The sequence below is a fragment of the Limulus polyphemus genome, unplaced genomic scaffold (assembly GCF_000517525.1).
Source record: "Limulus polyphemus unplaced genomic scaffold, Limulus_polyphemus-2.1.2 Scaffold198, whole genome shotgun sequence".
NCBI classification, from domain to species: Eukaryota; Metazoa; Arthropoda; class Merostomata; order Xiphosura; family Limulidae; genus Limulus; species Limulus polyphemus.
Window position 1 is genome coordinate 124,887 of NW_013665808.1, and position 18,609 is coordinate 143,495.

At 34.0% G+C, this 18,609-nt stretch overlaps 1 protein-coding gene across 1 annotated transcript in view; it reads left to right on the forward strand.

Annotated features, from left to right (window-relative positions):
- LOC106478299 (hormone receptor 4-like) overlaps positions 1-18,609 on the forward strand; it is a 144,860-nt gene that overhangs the window by 120,397 nt on the left and 5,854 nt on the right. The window contains exons 4-5 of the mRNA XM_013938829.2: positions 125-186; positions 8,685-9,098. Coding sequence (XP_013794283.1) covers positions 125-186; positions 8,685-9,098 — 476 coding nt within the window. The remainder of the gene's footprint in view (positions 1-124; positions 187-8,684; positions 9,099-18,609) is intronic.

Genomic DNA, 18,609 nt, shown 5'->3' on the forward strand with positions numbered 1-18,609 from the left:
GGTGGTGATGACTAGCTCTAGTCGTACACTGCTAAATTAGGAACGGTTAGCACAGATAGCCCTTGTGTAACTTTGCGCGAAATTCATAACAAACAAACATCCTAAAGATTTCTTCTTTATTCAGCTGTTCGAGAAGACAGGATGCCAGGTGGAAGAAACTCTGGGGCTGTGTACAACCTCTATAAGGTAAGTGAAATGATTCACTGAGAACATTCACATAAATTAACTTTCTACCATGTTAGCAATTGACGGCAATATTTATTTTGATTTTTAAGCACGACTGTTTTAGCAGATGAAAATATGTACTTTTATGCTTATTTTGTACTATGTATTGATTCTGTGAACTGTGTTTGGTAGGCATGTTTCTTCGTGTATTGAGTCAAATCTTTCATAAAAACCTTGCTTTCATTTATATAACTTATATGTAAAAGGGGGCTTTACTCCCATGTACGTATAAAGGAAATGAGTTATGGAAACAGATTGCTAGAACTACACCACCAAATGACAATATAACCACAAAGACAATAAGTTATTTACGGGGAAAAAACTGGAAAAATGCCAACAATTATAATTTGTAAATAACCTGTGTATTATTTATAGAAAAAACCAGTTTTGGCACAGTTTAAAGGAAGAGGCAGATACTCATAAACCAGTTCGTAAGTATTTACGTAGAAAAATTAAAGCAGATGATAGGATAACGAATCACAAGAAATATGACGAAAAAATTTCAACTTAAAGCAAAAAAATAAAGAAAAAACATACAAACAATGCGATCTAAGTAGATGGGTTTATGAGGTTAATTCTGTCAACTTTGTAAACAACCTCCTTCAACAACTAATCATGTTAGTGAAGTCCTTTTAGTTATTTATTTGAGTTCAGTATTTCTGTTCAAATATTATCAAAGGGTCCAAAAGAAGTGCTAATTATTTCCTATTTGGTTCCTGATGATAGCTTTAGTTATCAACAAACCATTGAAAATTTCTGTCTTTTAGCACTCAAATAACACAACTTTTGTAATCTTTGGTTTAACTCTATAGAGAAATCTTTATTTAACAATGAATTCTTCTCTGCGTTTGTGTGAAGAGTTTGTTTGAAATCGATCCAATACCTGTACATATACCTAGTCAATATACAGAGTGAAAGAAAGTCCAAAAGTCATGTTCACCCCAGTCTTTATTGAAAGAGCAAAGTTGGAAGGTGTGATGTTAGGATGTAGTCCCGATGAGAAAGAGGGGTCTTGTTTCAAGGGTATTTTAACCAGTGTAAACATAGTACAGATTTGGCTTTGACGGACTGCTCTTGCCTGTTTCTAGAGGGGAGACGGCTTTTTGGCCCAGTATAGAATCCGAAACGTCGTCGTTTCTAGAAACAGATCCGTCAAAGCCAAATCTTTAGAAAGAGAAGTCGTCCAAAAACGTTAAAATCTAATCAAAAGAGGACAAGAAAAGTGCGAAGAAGAAGAAATAGTAACAATGAGATACTTTGTTACTCTCATTATAACCACTTTCTTTGTAGTAGATCGTTCAGTAATTGACAGATTTAGATATAATTGATCAGACCTCAACCAACGAAATTAGCTGAAGAGCATATATTGTTGTTTCTACTAGTGTACATAGGATCCTAGATTTGTTCGTTCTAGCGCCATACTAAGCAATAGTCTTTTGCCTTCTGACCAACACGGAGAATCGAACTTCGGATTTTAGCGTTGTAAGTTCGTAAACTTACCGCTTCCCCACTGGGAGATATCATTCTAGGTGACATAAACATGGTGAAAACAATTTTTACAGTACAAGAGAGGGTCAAAATCTAATGGCCTTGAAATAACATTTTAGGAGTTTCTTTGCGTTTTTCGAAGTAAGAGATCGAACCCTAAATTATTTTATATGAAAATTTGATCTAGCGGATCCCTTCTTTTGTTTAAAGTTGCCTCCAAAACACGAGTATTTCTGTACGAACAACTCACGATTTTAGGGTTAAAAAGAAAACATAAACCTAATATGAACCTTACGGAGAACAGTGGCACTATTATGTGTCGTAACAAACAGATGATGGATTTATATGGAAGACTCGTAGAGGAAGACATTTCTACCACGTTTTAATCAATTCCGGTTACGCAAATATCAAGAAGCCGAAGATTTGGTAAAATCCTTATCCGATGGACTTATTTAGACTTTGCTAAAACATTAAAATTCCCAGTCAACAATTTTTCTATTATACGGAGAGTCCTTGTATGAAACATTTTAAATCCTTCTTTTACACTTATGTTCAGCAAGTTTCACATACAATTAAAAAAACCTGTGGTAAAACCCAAAACATTTTGATATGTAAAAAAATTTAACTCGACATTCAACATAACAAAAGAGGTGCAAATGATATCATTGCATAAATATATTGTATAATGTTTCTTTACATTAGGAGTTGAAAAACCTAAAATGACATCCAAGATAACACTAGGAGATGCATCTGTTGTCACTGAAATAAGATATTTGGTATTCTTTTTTAATTAGGAGTCGTCTATATTTCTTACAGCTATGACTTCTAAAAGATCCTCCTGGTGGCGACACAAAACATTTATACTTTCTTTTCTACTTTATTTGTCTCTTGAACGAACACAAAGATAAACATTCCACCATTTTAACCAAAGACTTCGTTAACACCAAAACAACATTTTAGGAGTTTCATTTCGAAGGTGAAAATATTTTTTTGTTATGATTGTTAATGGAACTTACAGTTCTTCAGTGGGTTGAAGAATGATGTGTAATTAAAATATTGGGGTAAATCTCGTAAATAAATATTGTTTTACATTTAATATCTTATACACAAAAAAATCTAGGCATCTGTAGAGAAAGTGATTGGAAATACGAAACCACTCTATGAAGAAATAGCAATGAATATAATATTACAGTATTTCTATTTCGTTTATATCAGCTTGTTTTTCAATTATCCAGTTTTTATTATACGTCTATGAGTTAAAAACAGTTTATAGGATGATAGCAACTTGGCCAAAAAATTTCATCATGGCATAAAAGATAAGGCTTCGAAATAAAATTATCAGTTTAACTGTTAATGTCAAAGCGTTCTTCTTGTATAAAATCCCGATAAAAGTGGTTAAACCGGGATGTATTTGTAAACAACAACGCTATTTCGAAACTAAATTCAGAATTTTGTTTTTTGTCGACTTGAATGGCCACAGGAGTCTAACGGCTAGGTCAGAGACCCCAAGGATCAAGCATAGCCGTCCTTAATTTCGAACTACTAAACAGAAGGCGTGGCAACCGGGAAGCAGCAAACTCCCTCATCTATAACCGAATAGCGAGATTGATTGTCACTTTTATAACGCGTTCACGGCTGAAAGTGCAGAATACTTCCATTGGAATATCTGGGACTCGAATCTTCGGCCTTCTAATCCGCAGCCAGGCACGCTAAACATTAGGCCTTACTCGTCCCCTAAGTTATTTATTTACACTCTCATTGATCTTTGGAGCCTAGCATGGCATGATGATTAGGGCTCTCTGCTCGTAATCTGCGGGTCACGGGATCGAAATCCAGCGCTGAACATGCTCGCTCCTTTCAGCCGTAGGAGAGTTACAGTGTGATCGTAGATGCCACTGTTCGCTGGTAAAAAGTAGCCCAACAGTTAGTGGTAGGTGCTACCGATGTCTATATAATTGTTTTATGGAAAGTCTAAAAGCGTTTAGAATATTTATAGAATGTCTTCAGACCTTTAGCACTTCTATATAATTGCTTTAAGGAATGTATTTAGAAACGTTTAGAATAGCTATAGAAAAAAAAGCTTTGAAATCTAGCCATCCGTGTTGTTTTTTACTACTAGGCTAAAGTTTCAAATCATGGCATCAGGATCAGGACTAGTATTAGTCTCAAAATATAGAAAAATGTCTCGCGATTTCTAGGATGGATACAACATATATCCCTTGGTGTTGAATACAAGATTAGGGTTTGTTCGTTTGTTTATAGCAAGGCTACTAAGGCTATTTTCCGCTGTCCCCTATTTTGAACTGTCGACAACAGGGAAGGCAACCTATTTTAAAGATATCTGAAGACAATTTCGAAAACATTATATAAATTAAATTGCTTTGATTTCTTATAAAAACGTGATCATAGTTTTAAATTTTCAAAATACGTAGCAAAATATTTTTCTTGGTACTAAAATAATTCTGAGGAAGCCATTACACATGGTGCATTAATATTTAGCAAAGCTATGAAAACAAATGACACAAAAATGACTAATTACCTTCTCAGAAGAATACAATTATACACTCTTTCAGGTTTTCAATGTTATACGAAACAGGTGGAGCTTTTATTATTTACTGTTCTAACATTAGATACTTGAGTGTTTCTTAAGCGATGATTAATCATATACTCGTACAAGACCCTGACACTTCCTCCATGTTTGAGTAATGTGTATTTGCAGAATACAATAAGCACCATGCGTATAGAAACAATCAAACTGTATAACCTTACTCCACAAAAAAACACTTCAAGGCCGTCAACTCCAGAAATTAGGAATAAAGTCATATGAGTGTGTGTGTGTGTTTTCTTATAGCAAAGTCAAATTGGGCTATCTGCTGTATCCATCGAGGGGAATCGAACTCCTGATTTTAGAATTATAAACCCCACCGGGGGACAAAGTCAGATGAACATTCCAAGTCCAGCAAACGTCGTGGAATTGCTAAAGAATTATACATTACAAAACTAAATATTTAATTTGCATAGAAAATATAACTTTTTTATAAAGATTTCTATATACAACCGTCAGATTTTTTTTTCAGTTCATTTGTTTGTTTGTAATTAAGCACAAAGCTACACAATGGGCTATCTGTGCTCTGCCCACCACGGGTATCGAAACCCGGATTCTAGCGTTGTAAGTTCGCAGACATACCGCTGTGCCACTGGGGGGGGGGGCTTTTCAGTTCAATAAAATTATATAGACTTTGTTTAAATATCTCTATAGCGACTATAGTACTGTAAATAGTTTTTATATAATTCTACAGGATCCTATAGCTTTTCTAAAGGACTTTTCCATAGGGTTGTATCGTTGCAAAGCTATACAAAGGGCTATTTGTGTTCTGTCCATCGAACCTTGGATTTTAGGGCTGTAAGACCACTGATCTATCGGGGACATTTATCATCATCTGTGTTAATCTTTTCCCTTCAGTTTTTTTAGTGTAAGATATGCATTTGTCATATATTGTGCCAGTGATTTAACATAAAAAGACAACATGAGTTACAGCTTAGAAATAAATATATATGTACAGAATATCAAATGACAATTGAATCGAAATCCTCAATAAAATATCATATTATATGTAAATTGTTTTGTCATTATACCCCCCCCCCAAAAAAAAATAAATAAATATTGAAATTAGATCATTTCCATTTTGAATATGCTAAGCCCAACGACCCATTTACTTACTATTAAGATGCACATTATTGCTCTCGAGAAAGATCCACTAAAGCGATTTTAATACTTATGGTAAGGTTGTAGCGATTGGATATCCATTGATGTCATAATTAGTATCCTATGCATTTATTTAAATCTAAAAATTATTAATATTATATCTACAAGATACCTAGCTAAGGGATGACATGGTGAATTTCTGCAGTTAACTGTAGAATGGAGAAATAAACCTTGTTTGTAAATTTTAAGTAGACTATCAATGTGTGGGATGCTGCTGTGATGTACTGTTAGTTATTTGTTTCTGTTCCAAAGTCTTTTCGACATCTTCTTGAAGAGTTTGTTAAGCTTTTTATCTTTATCTTCTTGTAGTGACCATCCTCAACCGGACTTTGAAACTTTAATGAGTTTTTTGACCATGATTAGAGTGGCATTTCTTTGTTGATTGGATTCTTATGATGTTGCCTTTCTTTCTAATTATTACTTAGCTAATATCAAGTAAAACATCCATGCATGTTAAGAACTCAGTCCAATTTGTGAAGATTATAAAAGTAGACATAATAATTTCACAAAATACGATGATCAGTTTCAATGTATCCAACCTATTCACTAAAGCCAATAAAATGAAAATGACAGAATTTTGAAATAGCATACCTAGCTGCCAATCTCCTCAATGACTGAGCTCACAACTTACTTGGAACACGAAGAAAAATATTACCAACAACAAGAAGGCCTAGCCATGGGCTCATTAGTATCTATATGGAACACTTCAAAGATAATGCCCTCAAAATAGCCATTCTAAGATCCGGAATTTGGCTCAGGTATGTTGACGACACATTCGTAATGTTCTTACACACAATTGATTTCACGAACCACCTGAACAGACAACATTCTGCAATAAAATTTACAATGGAAATAGAAGACAAGAAGTTCCCATTCCTAGACGTGATGGCCACCAAAATGCATAACTCACACAACACAGAAGTTTACAAGAAACCCACAGACACTAGTAAATACATCGACTATAGATCAAACCATCCCTACATTGTAGAAACGAGATAGTCTTACACTGCCTAGTATTCGTAATGAATAAGATACGTAATACAGAAGGTGCTAAGAAGGAGAACACATCACCACAACTCTGTTAGACAATGGATTCCTTAAACACCTGATTAAGAATATGAGACAAACACCAAGAATAAGCTTGATGAAATTTACAGAAACACAATCAGAGTTATCTATGAAAACAGGGAATATTCAATAACATAAAATTAGAACAGCATTTCAAAACCATAACACAATGCGATCTCAATTACTACACGCCAAACCATTTTAACATTTCTTGCACTGGTGAAAAATAAGAGTTCAAGAAAAACTAAAAATGTAGGAGCACAATAGACATACAAGACTGTGCAATACCCCATTTTTCAGACGATAAGATCATACAATGAAATGAAACAATGCTACAATAATGAAATGTGAACTGTACACGAGAAAAAATAAAAATATCTTTTATATCCAACTAACTTGTAATACATTCAGTCAACTTGGCGTAGAAGTAGTAAAATCTGGATATCCCCCATTGAAATCATTCAAACAGTTGATCTAAAGTACAATAAGGACAAGAACCTGGACGAGAGGATAAAAATTTTTCCTTACCAATAGGAAGTTACAGGATCAACTTCCGGTTGCAGTCACCAGATGTGGTCCTTCCCTGAAGACAGTAGCAGATTAGCATCCGAAACGTATAATCACTATTTAGTAATAAGAAAATGTAGCTATGTGGTAATTATATCTGGGTATTAGTATAAAGTACTAACAATGACAACGGTAAAATTATTTTCAATAGTGATTTAAATAACTAATTAATTACTGTAATAGGTGATCTGTTTCATTCTTTTATTGTAATACCTCGAGAAATTTGATATCGGAGGTAAAGATACGGTAATTACAGATAAAGCTGATGACGTGACGTTCAGTGGTTCGTTTAACTACTATACGTGATGTACGTTTTTTTTGAGGGTGGTTAATGAAAGTGTTCCAAAAGGCGTCATTAATTTCTTGACGACCTAATATATGTTCCTTATAGCACGTGCACTGGTTGTTACTTGTGCTTTGACTCACGAGCAGAAATACATTAGATTAGAAGATGTTATTATTCAACAATTTCTGTCTTGTAACGCACGTTTTATACCTTAGTGTAACATTAAAACTCTAAAATGTATAAGAAGTACACGTACCTGAATGTTTGTAAATATGTATTTTTAGCTTTAAAACAGATTTCTACACATTTTGGAAGAAAGATGAATGTTATAAGCCAGGAATGAGTCAATGAATATAGAAAATTTAGATAAGCGATCTTCATTTTAATAGCAGGGTTTTATAAATATATAAAAATATCATTAATAATTTTAATATATCGACAATATTAAGGGTTACTCACCATGCTTATATAATTAAAAATATTATATATCGATAATATTAGGATTAACCACCATGCTTATATAATTAATAATTTTAATATATCGATAATATTAAGGGTTAACCACCATGCTTATATAATTAATAATCTTAATATATTGATAATATTAAGGCTTAACTACCATGCTTATATAATTAATAATTTTGATATATAGATAACATTAAGGCTTAACCACCATGATTAGAGCTAGCTGTGGATAGTGAGTGTGTAGTTAGGCTTGGGACGTTGTACGTTAAAGCACCTAAGTTTGACCAATGAATTACTTATGTGGTGTTAGATTAATGGTATTTGGAGAATAACTGGAGAGATGGGTGTCCCCATTTTCCCGCTGTCACGCAATTTGTCCCCTCTACAAAATGTACTTATTATGATTTTATATTTGTTGCTATTTTTATTTTTTGTGTGTTTTGTCAAATAGAGACTTACTATTTGAATATACTTTTAAATTATTTTCTGATGCAGATATGTATCGCCAATTAGTACTTGTTGTAGTTCCGTTTTTCTTGTTACTTTCGTTTCATATATATATATATATATAGAGAGAGAGAGAGGGTGAGGAAGATTTCGAAGGATTCAAAATGATAAGAATATGAAATCTTATTGTAATATGAGTTTTCAAAGCATACTGATCCCATTTATCACATGATCTCAATTTTAAATGACAGGACGTGGGTTTGTGGTTACCATGTAGCACTATCAATCGTCTATATTAATATTTTTTCTTTTTTAATTAAATTGAGATGGATAGTTATTTATCGTTGTTGTTTTTTTTTTCTGTAACTTTAGGTGAAATATAAGAAAAACAAGAAAGGGCAGAAAAACGGTCAAGTTCGACAAGAGCAACAAAAAACACCAAATCGTTACGTCCAACAAGAGTGGGCGAACGGTCAGATCCTCAAAACCGCTCTCACTAACCCGGCGGACGTTATGCATTTACGTCATCATCTTGAAAATTGTGTCTCCAGTTCTCGTGATCGCCAGATGCCGATTGAGCAAGCAGCGGGAATGATAACTCAACTGATTGAATGCGACGATTTTGAAGATGTTGCTACGCTCAGCAACCTACAAGATTTATTAAGTATCAAATATGAACTATCAGAAAAGCTTTGTCAAATAGGAGACAACATAGTGTTCAAATTAGTGCAGTGGACTAAACGATTGCCTTTCTATTCTGAACTTCCTGTAACAGTTCACACTCAAGTAAGTAATACTTCAAATATCGAGTGAATAAGGATGTTTCATAGCTAAAAGACACACACACGCATATGAGCTGTTGTTGTTGTTATTTTCTTAGTGTAAAACTACACAATGGACTATTTTCACTGTGCCCACAGCGTGGAATCGAATCCCGAAGTTTTGCGTTTAAGACCGTAAACTTACAACTGACCCACCAGGGGACCATACATATAAGCAACAACAATATGCTGTTTGATCATCAAAATTAATTTGTTTATGCCCTAACTATAACATTTATGAATTCTCGTATTTAACAAGAAGATAATTAATTACCTTGCACTGGATCTTTCGTCCAAAAAGTTTGCGTACATTATTTGCCCACATATGAAGACACTAACTCCACCTTTTCACCAAACTTCCAGAAGAATGTTTGAAGAACAAAATAACGAGAAAAAAAAATATTTTATTGAAATGATACGACAAAAATATTCTTTAACGCAGTCTTTCAGCTTCAGATATTCTTTTCAACTAAAGCTAGAGGTCTGCTACGTGTTTAGTGTTAATGAACTTTCAGATATCAGATTTTCTCTTTTCAGTATTTGTAGGGAAATTGAAGACTTTATTAAGAAACACTGACATTTAATAACCACGCCATAAAACGAATTTATCTGTTAAAGTGATTCCATCAGTGTCTGAAACTCATTCTTCCATCTTCTGTTCTGTTCTGTTTTTTGACATTATTACCTTATTGACATTGAACTTTGTTTATTGAATTTCGCGCAAAGCTACTCGAGAGTTATCTGTGCTTTCCGTCCCTAATTTTGGGGTGATAGACAAGTCAACATTATCCACTGCCAATTCTTGGGCTACTCTTTACCAACGAATGGTGGGATTAACCGTCACACTATAACGTCCCCACGGCTGGAAAGACGAGCACGTTCGGTGACAGAGCTCGATTCCGCGACCTGCAGATTGCATGTCGAATACCCTAAGCAAGCCAAGCCCGTTTGTACTGTGTAAATGCTGATAGAGTAAAATTTATTAGCAGCAGTTAGTGACATACAGTTTTTTTTTTAAGTATAGGATGAAACCTAGATTATGTATAACACATGCTGACTGTAAAAAAGGAAATACCGTACAGTTCTTTAGACTACTTTCAAAAATAAATCTTTACTGAAGTCCATGTTTAAAAATATAAGAATGTTCAATTAATATTCATCAGAGAACTGCTCAGTATGAACGGTATTAGAAGTCTACTAAAAGTTTACCATTTCACGGATAGTATCGATACAGAGCTACCTCAAACAACAACAACAACAACAATGTTAATATAAAATGACTTACGTGCAGTGTTCTGCTGACAGAACCTTACAGACAAACTGTACACTACGAACTACGTCAAAGAAGTGCCGACTTTCACTCTCAAGTTTACTAAAATCTTGCTATTTCACGGATAGTATCTGTTTACACAGTTCTCTAAAAACAGCAACAATGTAAAAAATACAATACATGCACTCTTAAGCGCTCTTCTCCCAAAGTCTTATAGGACCTTTTTTTTGCATTTACTGTTTCGTGATGCGATTACTCGAGTTTCAAATATTCAAAAGTTTTCTATCGAAATGCTAGTCCTGCTTGTGAAGTGCTATACTTTTGGTAATACTTCAAATAATTGCTCAATAATATGTAGACTTATAATTACACTGGTGAAGATTAGTTTACATTGCTAGCTTTTTGAGTGGATTTAGGATAGGGCCAATAAAATTATCTGAAGTTGGTCGATCTTCGTGAGGTATTAAGAGGCCATATTCTCAACTAAAATATGTGCCTAAAAATGAGTTTCGTGAGATGTTATTAGGCCTTGTGCTGAATTGAAATGTGTGCCTAGAAAATGTGTTTCGTGAGATACTATTAGGCCTTGTGCTGAATTGAAATGTGTGCCTAGAAAATTAGTTTCGTGAGATATTATTAGGCCTTGTGCTGAATTGAAATGTGTGCCTAGAAAATGTGTTTGCTTCCAACAAGATGGACGCTACTTATTCTGTGCAGTCAACATCTTCGCAGTTCATGTTTAATAAGTTCTCCATATAAAAAAAAATATATGTAGTTTTTGTCACGGCACATCCAAAGTTAACCGTCTGTTGACTAATTTTGTCAAATACCCGTTAAAGATTTTTTAGCTTTAATTTCTTCAATATTTACATTTTCTGGGCACAAGATGTCTCAAAATATATCAGGGAAACTATTGAAATGACAAATAACGCCACTTATACAATATTTTTTAGAGGAAAACGTGTTGAAAAAGTAATCTTGATTTAATATTCGAATTACACATGCAATTGTTTTTAGAATCAAACATTCTTGCCTATTTACTGTATATTATATATGAAAATCGTCATCGGTGGCTAAACAAATATGTGCAATATACAGCCACATCTCTATTTTGGTAAACCTTAAGGGGCAAAAGATTACTTCAACGCCATAATAGCAATGTATAGCAATTAATATGTTTTTGTAAATCTTTCTAAGCGTATAAAATAACAAATACTTACTGTATAGCAATGAATATGTATTTGTAAATCTTTGTAAGCGTATAAAATAACAAATACTTACTGTATAGCAATGAATATGCATTTGTAAAGCTTTGTAAGTGTAAAATAACAAATACTTACTGTATAGCAATGAATATGTATTTGTAAATCTTTGTAAGCGTATAAAATAACAAATACTTACTGTATAGCATTGGATATGTATTTATAGATCTTTCTAAGTGTATAAGATAACAAATTCATGTAATTTTCAATGAACTTATTTAAAAAAATTTCTAGCAGTAAATGTTTGCTTAGTAGTCTAAATCATTTTCCCTCGCTGGTAACTGTAAAACAACAAGACTTGATGTCGTAACCATGATAACTTTAAATTCAAACAAACAGAACAAATGGTAGGAATACAATAACAGGTATTTTTGTCATAGTACTAGTGATAGCCACTACGCTACTGGTAGCCTTGGTGATTTCCTTGCTACGACTGTAATGCTGTTGCTTCATAGTAGTGACTCCTTATTGGGAGAAGAGTCCTCCGTTTCCACCCTCTAGCTTATGAAAACAGTCCACCTAGTAGAAGTATTGAAAAACTTATAGCCTACAAATCGCTAGCGGGTATGTGATGAAATTAGGCAACAGCCGGATAACCTTGGATGTGTCATGACAAAAAAACACACAAAATGCAGAACTTTTAACACAGTATCTGTGAGGATGTTTTCTACATAAATCTGCACAGAACAAATAATGCCCCATCTTGTTGGAATGAAACGATACTATAATGGATCTCACAATACAGCAAATTCTGAATATACGGCCTAAAGTACTGCACGGAACAAATAATGCCACATCTTGTTGGAACGAAACGATACAATAATGGATCTCACAATACAGCAAGTACTGAATATACGGCCTAAAGTACCGTTAACAATGAGGGCAAATATAATGATATAAGCGCCATAAGTTATGTATTGATTTAAGTATTTATCTGAGTATTTTTGGTTCATTTGTTAAATCATATTGTCTTAATTAACATATACGCTATTTTGGTCTATATAGTTTGCTTATTTTTTATCAGAAGTTCTTCACGATTAATAACCCTTGCAACTGTGATCTTTAGTGGTGCATGATAAAAAGAATAATGCGATGTAGTACTAGTAACGTGTAGATTAAAATATAAGTATACAATAAATATAACTAATGACAACTCAGTTCTCATTTTACGGGCTTTTTAATTTAATTGCTTCGTGGAGAGTGTTTTGATCTCTTTCTCTCTTTAAACGTACAGAGGGCGCTACTTATAGCCTTCCCCCCTTAATTATTCGAAATTATTCTCTCAAATCGTAATATATTAATCGATAATTACTCATTTAAATGTTAATTATAGAATATACACTTTTTATTTGTGAAAATCTATCTTAGGCTACAAAAACTGCTAAAATATAGAAAAAATAGATAATCCATTGCTAGTATTATGTCACGGTAAACCAGTCTTTTCGTGATATTTACAATACATTCATCAAGGCATAATTAAAAGTAATGACTTTTTAAGTTGTTTTGAGGTTATCTGGAGCCGAAAGTTACAGATATCTTTCTTGTAACAGTTTGCTTGCGAGTTAAGTACCTCCTGTTTCTATTGATTACAGAATTAAGCTTAAGCTATTGCACAATCCCAAGTGATCAAATAACGTGATATTTTACAACCACTGCAGTCTTACTTATCATAAAGCGTAAAATATTTAATTTCTAACGAAAATAAAATTATTCAGACTTAAATTTAGTTTAATTTATGCGGTTTAATCTATATTGTGCTTTTATGGGCAAATGTAAAATTACTATTTAATATTTATTTTGCCTCAGTTGGTCTATTGGATCTGTTTCTCTTTGTTGAACAGAAATACAAAAGGTGTTTTAAATTATTGTCTTTGATTTAAAATTCGTTTCATTGGAAGATAACACGTTGTTAATTAAAGTGCTACTGCTGTATTTTGTATCTGAGTTCTAGATGTAATGTTTTATACAATACTTTGTATTTTTCGAATTGTTGCATCTTCAAGTTTGCCAAACAAATTCCAAACATTATAAATGCTTTCTGTATACCTTCGTTTATCTAACATGAATAGAAATACGATTACAGTTCAGAAGACAGTCATATTTTTGTATTTTTCGGGTTCCTATTTATTAAATGTTCATTTGGTTCATTTGTCTGGAAAGGATAAGCGAATAAACTAATTTATAGGACAAAAATATATATTTATGTTGGAGCAAAGACAGGTTCGCTTGATTCATTTCGATATTTCATTAGTACAAAGTGATATGTCAACTGGAATGTAATCTGCATCTACTCCATGTCATTTTGATACAATATACTAGGTAACGCCTGACTTTTTTCATCACGTGTGCATTTCTTTGGGAATAGGGAATGATATTTCACATGCCAATAACAATTGTGAACTTTACCCTTTTTAGGTTTACATTATTGTTTGTTTTTGTTTTTTTTTGGCTGGTTACCGTCTAATAATGTTGTGATTTTTCCCATTTATGACTTTATGATTTCTTTGTCAAGCTAGTGCCTAATAATGTTTATGATATTTATCCTCATTAGGCTTATGACATCTTTTATGCTCGATTTGGTACTTCTGTGTGGGCAGTGTAACAAGCAAACAGAAGGTTTTGCATGTTCTACCCACTGTTATTATCATATGCTTCATGAGAAGCGCTCCCCAGTGGCACAGCGGTATGTCTGCGGACTTACAACGCTATAAACCAGGTTTCGATACCCGTGGTGGGCAGAGCACAGATAGCCCTTTGTGTAGCTTTGTGCTTAATAACAAACAACAACAATCATGAGAAGCAACAACAAAAATTGTAACTACATAGTAAACACACATATAACAGTGCAAGACCTTGATTACCTTCTATACATCTAATACTTTAAGATGAGCCATTTGCTGAAGAGCAGCCTTAATGAAGTGCGACGGAGAAGATTACACCAACATACATTTCCTTTTCCGATATATATGTATACGCAGATACACAGACATATAAAGAACACATATAAAAAATATATATAATATTTACTTATATAGAAACTTATGTATAGCCGGCCATCCTAATTTTGAGCTACTGGCCAGAGAGTTTGTTTGTTTGTTTGTAGTTAAGCACAGAGCTACACAATGGGCTATCTATGCTCTGCCCACCACAGGTATCGAAACCCGGTTTCTAGCGTTGTAAGTCCGCAGACATACCGCTGTGCCACTGGGTGCTGGCCGGAACGAAAGCAGCCAGTCAGTAGCACTCGTCCACATCTCGAGTTTTTGATCTTTCGATCTGCATCCCGACACGCTAACCAGTAGGTCATACCCGGCCTTTTATTTAACTATAAAAATCTAATTTTTAAGTTTAACCGAATTAAAAATGAAAAACAAAGCTTGGTTGATATCAAAGTTTGTCTAAGGGCCAATGACGGATCAACAATGGGGTTGTGGCGCCAGGTCCACAAACGGAAAGGGTCTATTACGACATAAATTCTAATTTAAATTTTCACACTGTACACATTACGTTACATTTTCATCGACAATATGCATATTTTAATAATATAATTAGGCCTAGGAAATTAACACGATAAATATATTGTCAAATTCTCATTGCGCGGCTTGGCCATATGGTATCCATCCATCTGTGTGTTTGTTTAGCGTTAGTTAGCGTTTTTCGTTGTTGAATTATTGTTTTTAATTCGTTTGCAATTGTTAACAGAGACAGATGTGTGTTGTTTGTTTGGGGTGGAGCATGCCACACCTGCTTTTTATAGCATAAGGGATGTATGTGTATGTTAGGATAACGGAAGTAGGTAACATAGGAGCCCTTTAAAAGTCTTTAAATACTATCATTTTCCTTCTGTCAAAAAACTCCCAAGATCCCCCAAACACTCTGTTCTACGGAACAAAGAAATAAAAATAATAACAAAATAAACATACAGAAAATTCTCCTTAGTTTACTTGCAGAGACCAAGTACACTCAGCTTGTTGGTCTTCCAGAGACAAAAGGACTGGTAAGAGAGCTCCACCATCAGGCGCAGTTTACCAAAATTAATAAATTTGGTTTATTGAAAAAAAATTTTAAATGGACTATTTCAATATTATCCGAATAAAGGAAAAAATAACTTTAAAGCATTCAGATAGGAGGCCCAGAAATCTTTTAGAAGCCAGACCCACAACAAAGAGTCAATCCAAATCTGTTAAGGATGATAAATAGTGTTATGCTCCTGAAATCTGTCTCTAGGAGCCGGTCGCAGCCAAGTGATTAGCGTGCCAGACTGTGGATTAGTGTTTCGTTCCTTGACTTGCGCCCCGTTACTGCAACACCCCCCCCCCACACCTCCCGAAAATCGTGCTCCGCACTTTGTGACTTGAGTGCGTTATAAGAGTGACAGTTTAAACCCATTATTCAGCAAGAATAGCCTACAAGATGGCGCTGATGAACATTCCCTCTAGTCTTCGAAATTAAGTACATCTAGCGCAGATAGCCCTCAAGTAGCTTTTCGCTAAAATCAACAGAATGTAAGTTACAAGACGATAAATGTAACTGCCTTTCTTATATTACCTTAACACTGTTGTACGGAATGAATATTTTTCAGCTATGTGAAAAACTGAAAATGAAGCACGGTATATGTTATTTTTGTTATTTTCTTAACTTCATTTTATTTTGGTCAAACCAGAAAAATGCATGTTTCCTATTTATTGCTCATTTTTATATATATATATATATATATATATCTGTAGGATTTTTAAAATCAAAGTCGTCAATTTGAAACCACAGGGAATATTCCGATTGTCATTATCTTCCCGTTGGGTCAGCGGTAAGTTTACGGACTTGCAACGCTAACATTCGGGGTTAGATTCCACGCAGTGGATATATCGTAAATAGTCCATTGTCTAGCTTTGCCCTAAAAATAACAGCAATCAATGGTCATCAATTTTGGTTATTTATTAGGCGTACGTACATATTTTTAAGTCCTGTTAAATTACCTTATGAATCATCTTGCTCTCTTCCTTGTTTATACTGTTCATGATATTTTCATTAAAATAATTTTTCCACTTTTCACTTGAGAGCGTTGCTCCGGCTAGGGTTTGGATATGGTTTCAGATACTGTTGTTATCCTAAGCGCTCTACTATACGAATTTTTTCGTTTCCTTGGAGATATATTGAAATATTTTTTATCCAAACATTATTTCCTTTGGCTGCACATCTTTTAACTATCTCTCTATATGAATAAAGATAAAAATACGAAACCGTATAACCCGAGCGCTTTCGAAAGGTGGGCCTTTCTTCATCAGGGATAAACTGGAAAAGGTTGAGTGACATCATTGTAGAACACCATGACAACCCAGAAATGAGTGTATCGATTAGATTTCAAAAGATTGTTGCAGATGCGACTTTCCGTTTTGCAACAGGAAAGGAACGAGAATGTTAGATGTAAAAAAGGTCAGAAAAGGTTTTGTTTTAAAACATATCAAGGGAACTGCATTTGGTAATTGTAAAGTAATATAAACATTTTTTTTTGCTAAGTACATACAACCAAAGTAATAAAAAACAAACATGAAAAAATATCATGAATAAATATGTATTAAGAAAGGTAAGGGGTAAAAATTAAGAACACACCACACGTGAGAAAGGAAAAAGATTACTTGCCATGGAATTAATCAATGGTCGAAGATTACTGATTCCAGGGTCTAAGTTTATTCCACAATGTTGAACTGTATTTAAAGTGGCAATTCAATAGACTTCGTTCATATTTCTACCATCTTCAGTTTTGAAAACTGTTTCAATACCTATGAGGATCGTGTTATTAATAGAATGAATAGCTTAGTTGAAATGTTGGCCTACAGGAAGTCTTATTCGGTGGTAACAGAAAATTTAAAGTTGTTGAAATACTTTCTAAGTGTCCTTTGTGGATCTTTCTAACATACTAGTGATTGTATTTTTTGACACTGTATGAAGTAAATTGTATTGTGTATTGTGCAAGTAAACTATTTTATACATTTAAAGTATTTTCGGTTGTATTTGTTTGGAAAGAGTTGAAAATGTTCATGAACTTGCAGGTTAGACAACGAGCTTTATTATAAGGTTAACAACTATTTGTTGATAGGGTGTAATTAACTTTTATATGAACAAAGGTATCTATAAGATGTCTTCTGCTGTTCCGGAATGAAAGAACGTGAACATAAGGAAAAATATGTCTCAGGTAATCATCCAGTAATATTAAATAGTTGTTTTTCCTCAGAATACGCGAAACGTTTCTGAATTTAAAGTCGTATGTGATAACAAAAAGAATTATGTTTCGCGAATTCTGAAAAAAGAACAAAACAACAACAAAACATTTACATCTATCAGAACTGAATGATCGTACGTTGTCTCCTTCCGGAAAAGCAGAATCTTAATGGTATCCATGTTCATGCAAAAGTGAATTACACCCCCACCAAAGAATGATTATTGTCATGTGTGTTTTAAAGCTCATTATACAACCTTCAAGTTCATGAAACTACCAACTATTTTTCAGAAAGCTGTGTTATAGAAAATAATGTAAGTTTTTACACTGTAGTGAGGGGGATTACCTATAACGTGGTATTTACTAGTTTTGTTTACAACTTGTAAGCCTATTTGCTCTTTAAGAAATTATTTTATTGTGTCCATTTAAGTGTAACCCAGCACTCTGTTAAACAATTATCTGTCACACTATACCGTTAAAATATTCAGGACATCTGACCTTTAAAACTTGACATTCATTTTGATGTAGTACTTATACGTGACACGCTCGAACATCCTTATATCTTCGGCCCGGCATGGCCAGATGGTCAGGGCGCTCGATTCGCAATCTGCGGGTCGCGGGTTCGAATCCCCGTCACACCAAACATGCTCGCCCTTTCAGCCGTGACGGTCAAACCCACTATTCGTTGGTAAAAGATTAGCCCAAGAGTTGGCGGTGAGTGGTGATGACT